This window comes from Pseudopipra pipra, chromosome 11 (assembly GCF_036250125.1).
Source record: "Pseudopipra pipra isolate bDixPip1 chromosome 11, bDixPip1.hap1, whole genome shotgun sequence".
NCBI lineage: Eukaryota > Metazoa > Chordata > Aves > Passeriformes > Pipridae > Pseudopipra > Pseudopipra pipra.
This window is the reverse complement of record NC_087559.1, coordinates 6,700,782-6,713,862: the sequence shown is the minus strand read 5'-3', so window position 1 is coordinate 6,713,862 and position 13,081 is coordinate 6,700,782. Positions and strand designations below refer to the sequence as shown.

The 13,081-nt window shown below is 43.8% G+C and overlaps 1 protein-coding gene across 32 annotated transcripts in view; it reads right to left on the bottom strand.

Annotated features, from left to right (window-relative positions):
• The window catches only part of MAGI1 (membrane associated guanylate kinase, WW and PDZ domain containing 1), a 327,423-nt gene that overhangs the window by 52,694 nt on the left and 261,648 nt on the right, over nt 1–13,081 (bottom strand). For 27 of the 32 annotated variants that reach the window (XM_064667274.1, XM_064667280.1, XM_064667281.1 and 24 more), the window contains 5 exons: nt 9,822–9,879; nt 7,474–7,562; nt 6,447–6,539; nt 3,409–3,591; nt 1,636–2,256 (listed from right to left, as the gene is read on the bottom strand). In XM_064667274.1, coding sequence (XP_064523344.1) covers nt 1,636–2,256; nt 3,409–3,591; nt 6,447–6,539; nt 7,474–7,562; nt 9,822–9,879 — 1,044 coding nt within the window. The remainder of the gene's footprint in view (nt 1–1,635; nt 2,257–3,408; nt 3,592–6,446; nt 6,540–7,473; nt 7,563–9,821; nt 9,880–13,081) is intronic. The other 5 variants (XM_064667269.1, XM_064667268.1, XM_064667267.1 and 2 more) reach the window with 1 other exon arrangement.

The window sequence follows — 13,081 nt, the reverse complement described above, 5'->3', positions numbered from 1 at the left end:
TGGTCCAGCTTTCTTCTGGGTGTGAAGAGAAACCTGTTTCAGTGATTAACTGTGGGTCCAGGCCCATCACAGTCTCTGAGTCCTGTACCACGAGAGCGTGAAATTTGAAACTGCAGGTGTTCTGTGCTGAGATGGAAATGTCAGGACCTTGAGGGAGCAAGGCAGGCAGTTCAAGGAGACTGATATGGAACCTGTCTAGGAAGGTGATAGCAAATGCTCAACATGTGGTTAGTTTCTCAATTAATTTTTTTTTTAAAAAACGAGAGATTCAACAAGATTACGAGGGAACTATTTACTATTTTATTAAAACTATGCTTTTATTTCCTCATCAAATCTTTTCATTATGCCTTCAAGGCATAAGGAGGATTATTAAATGTCAGGCACAATTCAAATAATTAATGTATGGTGTTACCAGATATACATGCACTCTCCAGGAGGATTAATAATAGCTGCTATTTTTCTTCCAACCATATTTTCTCCATAATACATATATTAATCATGAGAAGGCAGTGCATTTTTTAAATCTCTACAGTACCCTAAGTCTTTATGGAACTCACACTTTGAAAATTGGTGAATTCTTAATATATTCTGTTCTCTACTTTTTAATTTACTATCAAAATACAAAAACACAGTAAGCACTTGGAAAGAGGAAGGAGTATAGTGCATTCTCCAGAGCTATTAATTGCAGAACCAATGTCTTCAATGCCTCAAAACAGGTCTTTGAAAACAACAAACCAGACTTGTAAATTCAGGAAGCAACCTGGTTGCCAGAGCAGAGGGAGGGAGAGTTGGCCCCTGTGCTGTTGACTTTGCACTCAACAGCTGACCTGGAGTTTCCCTGTGAGCTTGACCCTATTCCAAGAATCTCAATCCACAGGATAAAAGTGTGCTATGAGAGGTGGAGGGTGCTTCCTCTGGTTACTTTACACTTACTGTGTGTAGGGAAAGAGTTCCTGTGGATGGACTGATCGCTGACAGGCTACCTGCCATCCATGCTCCATGTGGGCTGCAGACATACTGCCTGGGGGATGGGTTTTGTACCTCCTGGTTGCCTCAGCAATGCAACAAAAAATGAGCAGCGGTCCCAAGTGCACAGGAAACAAACATGTCCAAAAATTGCTTACAACCTGGAGAAGTTTAAATTCTCTCCTACACTCCGAGCTGTATCCCAAGTGTAACCTTCCCCAGTGAAGAGTGATTGAGTATCTGATTTTGAACACTGCAAATTACAGGACATATCACCAGCCTTTTCCATCGCCCAGAACAGCTCAAGAAATGACCATCTTCTATTTAAAACACTCAAGTTTTACAAGCATGAGACCAGAGTTTGTTATGCAAGTAAAGGTGTAGCCACATGTGTAACCACAGCACCTTTCAGCCCATTCCCAGAGGATGTGTGCAGGGCCTGTGCCCATGGGAACCTGCGCACCCCCGCCAGTGCAGCATCATACAATAAATAATTTTAACCATCTATGTGACCTGACAACTGCCAACCTGGGGCAGCTCCTACACCTCAGGACAAAAACCATTTCCACAGAGAAGCTTAGGAGAGTAGAGCAGATCTTTCATGACACACCTTTTTTTTTTTTTTTAATTTCAAGAAGAAATTTTTTTAAAGCAGTTTTGAAGACTTACCTCCTCGCTGCACCAGCAACGTGACTTCACTTCCCTTAGGACATTCAATCAGCATATCCACCACCTGGTTGTGAGTGAGGCTCTGCACATTCTTCTTGTTGACCTCTACTATGAGGTCGCCCTCCTTCAAGCCGCGGCACCTCGGGCTGTCCACAATTTGTTTCACTCTTTGGCCGCCCCCACCGGGACTGTCTGCTATAGTAAACCCAAAACCCATCGGCCCTTTCACTATATGCACAGTTATGAGTTCAGGTTGTGTTGCTATCGAAGATGCCAAAGAGACCGTGTCATTGGGGTACCCATGGGGTCCGTTGGAGGAGACCTCAGCCGGGCTGCTGGGTCTCGCCTCCTTTGTGCCATTTACTTTCCCTGTTTTACTACTGTGGCTCGCTGGGGAGTCATAATTTTCCTGCCCGTTCACAATGATCGGTTCTTTGTCCAAAATTGCCACGGACGTGACCAGGCTCGTGTTGGGATCGTCGGGGTCGAAGGGCAGGGGGTACCCTCGGCACAGTTCTAGGTCCACGCTGGCACCGATGGGGATGGACTGGAAGATTTTCACCACTTGGGCATGAGTGTGCCCCAGCACGCAGGTGTCGTTCACGCTCACTATGACGTCTCCTGCAGAGGACACAGATACACAAACACATACATTTTGTGCACCCCAGGAGGGTGAGGACTAGAGCCTGAGAGCAGATCTGCAGCATCCACAGGTGCCACTCACAGGCAGCAGCAGCATTTCAGCACAAGGAAGGAGGGTGGCGACACTTGGGCGAGCAAGAACTCCCTGCACACAGAGGATTCACTGCATAAAGCCTTTATGTACATAAACATTTTTGAAAGTGAAAATGGAATTGGCTCACGTAAGAAATTAATGAATTCAAATGATGGTATATGGCCCGTTTAACAGCTATTTTAAAGTCCGGCTCTCAGTGTTTCACACTGTGCTACACTGACATATGATAGAAACAAAACTGAGCGCACGTGAGAGCTGTAACAGAAGGCTCTCAAATACCAACTGCTCAAATACAGTGCCACATGTCATGTCTCATAATTCAGGCTAAAATCTAGGTATCGACTAAGTTATAAGTCATTTTATTAACAAAACAGGGATGTTTAATGCTGTGATGCTGTGCTGCAAGTGAGGAGTTGTGACCTCAGATGAATCCTAAGATTTCATAGAATCAAGACTGAAAAAGACCTCTGAGATCGAGTCAAATCATTAACCCAGCACCACCGTGTTCACCACTAAACCGTATTTCATATTTCACCACTAAACCATTGTCCTGGGCCTGATTTCTCACAAAATAAATTGGCTGTTGGTGCATCCACACAGGGAAATGCAAACTAGCCCACTACTCTGCCCATTCCTTGGGAGTAACTTTGGAAAGGGGAAAGCAGCACGGCAGAGACATAAACACATAGTGGTGCAGCTCTGCAAAAATCCATCATCCATTGTCACAGTGGGGAGCAGTAATCCACAGCCTGATGTGGGACCCCACAACTACTGGCTTCTCTCCTCAGGGGAGAGCAGGAGCTGGAAGAGCCTCAGTTGGATATTTTGAAATCTGAAATTCCAACACCTTAAGTGCCTTAAGATTTTGAACATATCCTTCTCAGGGTATCTCACTTCCCGGCTTGCTGATGGGAAAGCTGAATGCCTTTCCCCAAGAAGGGGAAGAGGGCTACAGTCCTTTATGAAAGGCACATAAAACCAGCTGTATAAAGATAAATCAAAATGGTGATGATGATTTTGACATAAAGCATTGGTACCTGTTTCCATTTTGCCATCCAGTGCTGCAGGGCCGTCAAGCACCAAACTTTTGATTTGGAGAAATTCATCTGGCTCATCCCCTCCAACGACGGTGAAGCCAAAACCCCTGCTGCTTTTCCTTAGCTTGGTGTGGATGAACTTCCCTTTCAACTCAGAAGGGTTTCGTGTAAAAAAAGGTTTTCCTGTGTAGGAAGTTTGGAAAAAAAAAATCTATAAACGGGCAGGTAAGAGTGTTTGATCTCTTCTTCCTCTGTCCCTCCCTGTTCTAACAAGTACACAGACAAACACAGCGGTGTGCAGGGACAGGACTGCACTTCACTCCTGCATCCTCTCATCTCACGGCACTCCACCCGTCTCCTTGGATCCAGTCATGCAGTAAAAGGTGTGAACAAAAACCCCAGTACCTGGCACTTTGTTAGCTGTGGTCGTGCACACCAAAGCCTGAAGGCTACAAAGGGGAAAACATGCTGCTTTAAAGAATGGAATATATTAAAGCTGGGAATGCTTGGTTAGATATGTGTCTTTGTCCTGAGGTGGTTATGTGCATCCTGGGAAGGATGGGGCGGAGGCAGCACAAATGCCTCCTACAGGAGTCTGCAGCAAGATTCTCTGCAGAAAGGAACATCATTATGCTTTTCACCACTTGACCTTCTCCAACTCATTGAGGAAAAAGCAACTTCTGAGCTCTGGCAAGACAGTGATATTTTTTAGTACAACCCCCCAGCCCCACCACCCCTACCATCCTGTGACCTCCTCTGGTGAAAAAGGGGAGGACGCTGATGTTGTTCTTCAGACACTGTTTGAAGCCTTTTCTCTTTCTTTTCTGCTCCTTGCCTGTTGTGGATGAAACACTGCCAGTGTGAAGTATGGATCAAAGAGCGGCCCAGGACCAGAGTAGCTGTGCTGGAGGGCTGGTAATGCTCTCTGGGAGCACAGTTCAGAGGGAAAGAGGTGCTGCACAGACAAAAGTGCACCCTTGCAAAGCATGTTGCACAGGCTTGGAAAAGGGATCATGGCTGCTGTACTTCACAGTGCCAACACTAAACACCTTTGCACTTTTAATTGTTTTTAACGCTTAGGCTGCGCCACTAAGCCCTCTGGTGACAGCTCCAGGATCAGCAGTGGGTATCACAGTCAGGAGAGCTGGCGCACTTTCAAACACCTCGGCAGCATTGCCGTGGGCCTCTGTTCAGAAAGGAGACCTCGAGGGAGAGAGACGGGATTTGAGACTCATAAGCCTTTGACTGGGGGAAAAAAATGTATATTTGAAGATTATTCATGAGGGGGCAGAGTGAGGACTTGTAGTCTTCTGCCTTTGAAGGGTAGCATAGGAACACAGTAATCCTGTAGATTGTGGGTAGATGCTCTGCTCAGACTCCAACCTGCAAAAAGTCCTGACTATCAAAGTGCAACCCAATGTCTCAGGTAACAAACACAGCTGAGAACAGCCTGCAGTGGGGCTTGGTCCTGGGCTCATTTCTGGTTCAAAAGACAGAACAAGCACAGCTTCCTGGTGACTGCCTACAGATACAGGCTGAGTTTGCCCTGCAGTAACAGGACAGCAGCACCACAGGCTATGTCCCACCTACAGGATTTGGGAGGGGATCACATTTTAAATTAGTGTTATCTACAAAGCCCAGGCTGGGAGAGTGTTGGCAGGGGCACAAGGAGGGGTCCTTGTGCCCACGTCCCTGCCAGCAGTGCCATCAAGGGGAGAGATGGAAACCTCTGGGCACAGGGCTGGGGGATATGGAAGCTGGAAACAGCTGCTGCAAATGGGGAGCAAGAGAAGAGGGAGCAGTGCTGAGAAAGGAAGAGGAAGGAATGAAAGAGAGGAGGAGGCATCAGCAGGTACCAGGACACATCACTCAGAGTGGTGCTGAGACAGGTTAATGCTCTCCTGTAACGCTGCTGCACATTTCCGTGGCTGGCAGTTGGGAGTGGGAAGGGACCCGAGTGATGGGCCCTTTCCATCACTGTGTGCAGATGTTTGGGCAGCCCTTGCATCAGCCTGACAGTGAAAAAGGCAGAGCTGGCTTTCACAGATGTCTCCCTGAGGAAGATCAATGTTTTTGGGGCACTCTGATAACATACCTAAACCAGGTGCCTGGTGGTCAGGGTACCATCCTCAGACCTCTCATGCTTTTCCTTACTGACAGACTGGATTACTCTAATGTACTCTAATACCCCATAGGAATGTGCTGGGGGCTTTGGATACTGCTAAATTCCTCATGTCTATTTTGTAAGGGCTGATCTGCTGCCACCTGCTGCAGAGAGTATTCCCTGGCTCTTCCTGGCAGGAAAGGTTGCCTGGCACAGTAGCACTCCTGCCAGGCCCACCTGTGGAGACCACAGCTGACCTGTCGAGCATGGGAGCATTTCCCAGCTCCCAGTTGCTCCCAGTTCTGCCAGGAAGATGCATTCCAGCCAGATGCCCCCTCTCTCACCTTCCCCCGGCTCTGGCTCCTTCAGACCTGGACAATGCCATTCATTTTCCATGCAATTTAGGTGTAGTCAAAGAGAAGCCTGCTTACAACCACTTGTAACCAGAGAGCACTTTACTGCAGCAGGTACAAATGGAACTCACTGACCTTGCTGGCAACCTGACCTGGCATTGCTTCAGCTCATGCTGCAAATTCAGGAATGATTCATATCCTGTCTCGTTAGTTACTAAAGACAAGCAACTGGTCTACGAGCAATCGGCTACACAGACCACTGACACTAATAAATAAGGCTGTAATAGCCTAAAGTACATAAGTACAACTTCAAAGTACGTCAGACTCTACTATCATTCCCTCCTCATGCAGAGGAGCCACAATCCTTTTCTCGATGAACGTGATCTCATTTGCCTCTTGCATTCGGCAATAAATGTGGTCTTGAAACTAGTCTCAAAATCTGTGGGAATTCAGGTAAGCAGGCACATGCCCTGGTGCGTGACACTAGTGATGGAAATATTGCCTTTGCTGGTGGCCGAGGAATTTCATTCTTAGAAAAAAACCTTGTTGCTCTTTTACAACCCGTTTAACAAGGTTGTTACCTTGCACTGGTGCTTCCCGAACTGCCTCTTGGTTGTTTGAAACATGGTTTGGAGCAGCGGGTGGTGGGAGAGATGGACACTCCTCTGTCCATTCTGGAGAGGGCAGAGAGGGAAATGTTACTTGTTTCACAACAGCACTAGGAGCTGCTGCACGAGCACATGCTGCGAGTGTGGGGTTCAGGCAGAGGAGATGTGAGAAGCATGGCAAGAGAGGAAACAGAGTCACAGACAGAGGGAATGAAATGAAAGGGATGTCCAAAAACCAGTTCTGGAGGATCTCTATGTCCAGGTCAACTGATTTATCTGCTGGGACATCCTACCTCAAGCTCTTGATTTGCATCTATGTGGACTTGATATTTAAATGAAATCTATTCCCCATGGCACTCGTGGCACCTAAGTGGAAGAACAAGCCCAAATGCCACATGCCCCTCACTGCAGTTGGGCTGCATTTGAAGAAAAAAATAAATTAAAAAAAGTAAGAAAGAAAAAAAAGGAGGGGGAAGGGGAGGGAAAAAAAAGTCTTTCAAAATAATGAAATTACTTCACATGTAAGAGCCTGACATCTTCCAAAGGTCTTGGGTTAACAAATCTCTTGTGTAGAGGGGTTTCCAGTGCATGTAAATGCCCACTCCTCATCTCCTTTGACAGCCTGAGTTCCAGTGCAGACTGGAACACCACCATCTACTTGAACTACTTGATGGAGCAGATTAAACAGGAAAACATCTGTTTTACTTGGTTTTGGGAAGTCTATAAACTTTCCAGAAATAAAGGACATCTAAAGAAAAATCTTTCCTCTCTAACAAGCCTGAAAGCTTCTGTGTTTATGTGGTTATAATATGGTCTAGATTTTCTCCTTTGCTGCATCTTATGTGAAGGGCAAACACAACATTTCCTGTGCACATGACTTTGCCTTTAAACGCTAAGGCCACAGAAGGAAGGACAAACACTTTGGCATGGTGCTGCCATGGCAAGGGAGGGCACATTCCCTCATGAACACCCCAACCATGATGCCCTCAGGGGTGCCAACCTTCTGGAGGCTGTTGCTGTTGCTCGAGCTGTTTCTTCCTCTTTGCTTCAAGAACTGGGTTTTCATACTGTGTCTTCCTGTTGATGTGGCTGGAGATGAAAGAGAGCAATAAATTAGGAAACCCTTTATGCAAACAGAAGGAATGAGGGCCAGGCATGAAACTCCTCTTTCTGAGGAAAGGAGTAAAACACCAAACAAACCCAACAGCAGTGACTATGGAGCAAGGCTCACCTAGTAGTGCCAAAAAGAGTATTTAGAAAAACAAGAGGATTCCAGTATTGATATGATGTCTTGAGTAGGAATGGCTAATTCCTCCAAACACATTAAAGTAGTGATCTATCTGTGAAAAATGAGATTAAAGGAGAAAAGGTGCTCTGTCTGATTGCATTTCAAAAGACAGGCCTGTAGCATCCCTGCTTTAATCAGATTCCCAGAGGTGCAGTCATTCCCTGGCTCACCAAAGTTAAAAATGAACAAAACAAATAAACCCCAACCACTGGTAATGATATCTGTCAGTGATCTGATCAATGCACACTGGGTGTCTTAAAAATATCTGCAGGGGTGCACGCTATGAGCTGGGCTCCAAATGAATCAAAATCTATCCAGAATCAGCCACCATCAAACGCTCCCAGTGGAAACCAGCATTGGTGAAATTTCAGCTGTACTTGTCAGGCAGCTTTTGACCAGTATGAGATGTTGAGAGCCAATACTTCTTACCAATCTCAGGAAAATGAAAAAAAGCAGCCCAGCCCCAGCATGGCAGAGCAGCCATGCATTCCACAACAGGATTAACCATCTTATGAAACCAAGTGATGAACACAAGCCACAGATTCTGGGGTGGTGGGGGCACATCTGGGACTCCCTCCAGCTTATGGTTCATCAACTGTTCAAGAGCCATTTTCAGTAGTGATTTTCTGCAGCAGAGGAGCAGGCAGACCTTAGAAAATTATATCAGCTTAAAGCTCATCTTTGTATCCAAAGTAAAGTTTCCTATTAAGAACTTGCTATTATATTGTCTCCTATCCCATGTGTCTTTATAAAAAAAACTAAAACCCAACACGCGAACAACCAACCAATTTTTCAGGTAATTGTGATAGAAGCACTCCAGAGAGTTATGTTCAGAACTTTTTTTCTGCTAAAGATCAATATCAAATCTCTGGAAAAATATTTAGCTAGTCAAATAAAAACAAGTTAATGTGGTCTGTAAAAGATTTCTCATTTCAAGGTATTTTCAGAAAGTTAAGAAAATTGATAACTATTTTAAAAATGATATAAACTTTTTCATGATACAATTGTGTCTCAATAAAAACTATTATGCCATAACAGAGTGCCTGAATTGAAGGGACAGAGACAAATGCTAAAATTATAACCATCTTGCTAGCTTAGAGAAAGTAAGTAAAATAAAATTATGTCTTATTGCTGTTACTTTTAGATTTAATTCAATGAGTAAGGAGTGCCACAAAACTAATGGGCATGTATATATAAAGTGACAGGGAAAAATGCTGTAAAGACCTCTTGGCATGGCATTTAATAGCTGAAAAATATTCTTGATGTCTTTCGTAAATAAATGTCAAGCCTTAATTACACAGTTTGCTAACCCTGTTTCCCTAGGCACAGATGGTAGGGTCAGAAATGAGCCAAAGCAGACAGAAACTGTATTCCATATCTATTCTGAGGACTATCATAAGCCATCCTACTAGACAGGAGTATACACATAATTAAAAATTCATTTTATGGGGTCAGTGATGAAACAGAACTCAGATCTCTGGTTTCCCAAAGGAGCGATCGGACATCTAGATAAAGGAGAAGCTGTTCTAATTCCACAGAGAGTCCCATTAAACCTGTAATTCTATTCCCAACAACACAGCCTGATGCAAGAACCTCTGCTGTGGTTGTTTGGTCACATCAGCTTCACCATTCCTCCTTTTGAGTGTCTTCTGACACAATTGAATTGGTGTCTGCTTTGCACACTTGTATTTTGATCATGGCACTGTATGAAGGGGATCAAGCTCAGTTAATTGCACACTTGTTAATGTTCTCTGGATAGAAGTATTTTGTGAGATACAGGGACTCCTGCACTCCCCAACCCTGAGTTGCTCCTGTCTTCCTTGAGCTCAACCCCCTCCCAGGGCACTCCTGTCTTCCCTGAGCCCACTCCTACTCCAGGATAGATGGAGAATGGCCAGGCATGACTGCCCTCTCCCCAGCCCTATAGCACTCCCAGCCTGTAAGGGGGCCAGGGTCTCCTCCTCCTTGGCATGAGATGCTCCCAGCAAAGCACAGAGCCCACTGTGAGGAAAGTCTTCCTCCACCCAACAGCCACACCAGAACCAGGGAGCAGCACTTACTCTACATAGTAGACACCATATACGGGATCCTCAATTTTCTCCCAACCAGCAGGCAACTCTGGAAATAGAAAAAGCATTACTGAAGCCTCCAATGCAGTTTTTCTCTGACAGGCAGCTGCAAAACTCATCAGTAGCTCAGGTTTTGCTTCAGACACTTTTCAGAAAGATCACAGCCTCCTTTGAAAGGCTGGCACAGCACAGCACCAACATCCCAGCCTGGGCTCCCCGGGCTGGGTTAACACCTCACTGGGAAGAAGACCATTCTAGCCCATTTTTTATCTGCTTTTTGCATGAAATGAGCAAATGCTCAATGTTCTGGGCATGTCTCAAGTACCCTCCTGGTTTCACCACCAAGGGCAGTGGCTCTGGAGGAAGCACTGCAGGGGAAGTCCATGCAGGCAACAAGCCAGGGGCATTTCAACACCAGCCTGTGAAGGTGTGTGAGACTATGGCGAGCAATTGTAGCCCACTGACAGAGAGCACTTCCACCTCCTATACCAGGGCCAAGCCACCCATGCTCACCACTGCTGAAAACAGGATCTTTTTACTCCTCTCTTTGGGATTTGCATTGCTCAGCCACGAGCTCAACACAAAACACATCTTGAAACAGGACAGAGTGAATTTAACATGAGCACTCAGCATATAGAACCCGTGCAAGTGGCTGGCACACACAGATGTACTTCACTGCATAGCACTTAACATAAGAACACATTGCCACAGTCACATGTAACAGATACTTCCTTTTTTTAATTAGTATAATTAACAAAAAAACAGTTCTGAAGATGAAGTTAACATTTGGAAATGTATCCACTTTTGTTCCTGTTGATTTTCTAGACTGCATATAGTACTTTAACTGTAATTACTAAATGTATATAAAAACACTTCAGCATCCAACTGAGGATTATTAAAGCTGTATGTATTACTTAAGGGCCTGATCCTTGTGCCACTCATTTAAACATAATGTTCCCATTGCCTGTGGATAACGAAATAATCATCCTATTAACAATACAGAGTGGTGTGTTTGTGTCATACCAAGAAACAACTCAGAAAAAGGCTCTACCACACCATGGACTGTACACATGTAGTCCCACAGACCCTGCACAAGCATTTAAATTTTAAAGAAAGCAACACCGTTGGATAATACAAGTTCAAATACCCCACGCAAGTTAATTCCTCAAAATTTATCATGAAATAGTCAAGACTGATAGCGATCTATGTTTGTTAATTATCAAATGCAAAGATTTATTTTCATTAATGGCACCAGTTGCTGAGCCAATACAATCAACAATGGCCCATTAACTAGAATAGCATTGCCATAAGGACAGAAATATCTCCAGACTGGAGAGGAACAGAATCTATACAAACACACACAGACTAATTACTCAAAGTTTATGTTTGTGTTCAGAATTGGCTGGAGATCAGATGAAATCAATTTTCATAGGTTTTGCTCCATATATCCCTTATTTGTAGACAAAAGATAGGTTTCCCATTCTTATCATTTTTTTATCCTTATTGGGTTGAACATCTTTGGATTCCTTGAGACATAAGCCATTAAATGCAAGCCAATGCTAACTTTTGGGCATGAAGAAACTCTCTAATTTTATCAGCAGATCAAGCGCTTCAGAAATAGATATTCCTTTATACCCTGCAAGTGTATGTGAGAAAAAATCAGAAAGCTAGAGGCCAATCTTGAAAGTCTTTTTGCAAAGGGAACTCTCAGGTTTGCAAAGGAGTCCCATAAGGTGAATACACTGTGGGACTGGCTTCCAGATTTTCAGTGCAATTAAATTAAGACCTAGCAGGAGATTGGGAAAATCACAGGTTGTGGCAGCCATTTAGCTTGTTTCACTATGGTGAAAGTAGAATGGTAAAGAGATCAAGCTGAGGTGGAAGAAAAATAAAAAGTCAATGAGGGAAGGGGGAAATAATGCACAAATGCCTTCAAATGAGTTTTCCACAGCTTTCCTGATAAATGTATTTTGTCTATTTTGGATTATTAAGTGATTTTTATTTTAAAAGTTTAAGCAAATTTTTTTTTGCCTTTCTTCTGTTCACAAAAGATTTTGATATTAAATTTTATTTTTTTCTCTTTTAAAGCATTTTCACATAAGATTATAAAAACAGCACTTTCCTAACCCCAAAAATGGCATTATGCCAAAATCTTTACAGTTTACTATCTCTGCAGCTTTCTATTTAAGGAACATATCTCTATGTTTTCAGATGTAACAATATACAAAACTGCAGCTTTTAACACATTTCTTATTGATTATGTAGATGCACTTTCTGACTTCTACAATCTTCTGGAAGTTCTCTAAAGCAAAAAGCAATATTCTCCATAGCCATGTTGCACAGTCTAGCTTCTTAGCTGCTTTAAATTATTCATCTCCCTTCTCTATCTCTCCTGCCAAACTGAAGATGACCCAAAGCATTAGATTTTTATCACAAATACGAGATTTCCAAAAACATTTTGCATTATTAGGAGCCTGAGTGAGCCATATGGCTTTTATTTCGGTACATCCATGCAGCACCCTGCAGTCCCAGAGCATTTGTCAGCAGGTAAATTCAATGGACAAGTATCTAATTTCACAATTTTAAGCCTGGGATAAATACATTGATTCCTACTGAGATGCTCTAGTATCCTGCCCTACATACAGAGAGGCTGGATGAATTCCTAAAACACTACTTCTCCAACCACCAGGTATTTGAGTTGCATCCATGCATCACTATGAAGGAGCTGGAGAGAACCTCAGCACGCTCAGCTCTTACTGCTCTTTGTGAGGCCAGAAGGGTCTGCCCACACGTATGATAAATTCTACACTAAGGGTAAATTTGTGTGTCCTTTTGTTCAACCTTCTGTTAAAAAGAGGTGGCCTATTACTCCATATTCAACACGTCTTGGCAAACAAGCAGCTCTGCAAATCCCCACTTTTTAATTTCCTTATGTTTAGAACAAAAACTGTCGATAAGCTGAGGAGCTAAATATGTGTCACCAAGTAATTTATACTAACCATGAGCTTTCATGCCACCTCCCTAATGTTGCTGCAACGAATTGAGTAATTTGAAAATGTCTGTCTTTACACTGCAACATTTCAACACTCAGCTCAACAGCATATTGATGGGCTGTGAGCTCAATAAAGCTTATCTGCATTAAAACAAAGGGAACATCTCGTGATGTTCGAGCAAAACGCTTGTGTACGTAAGTGCCTGCAGAACTGGGGTCAGGCTTATCAATTAATGAGTTTCCCTGCATCTATTTTTTC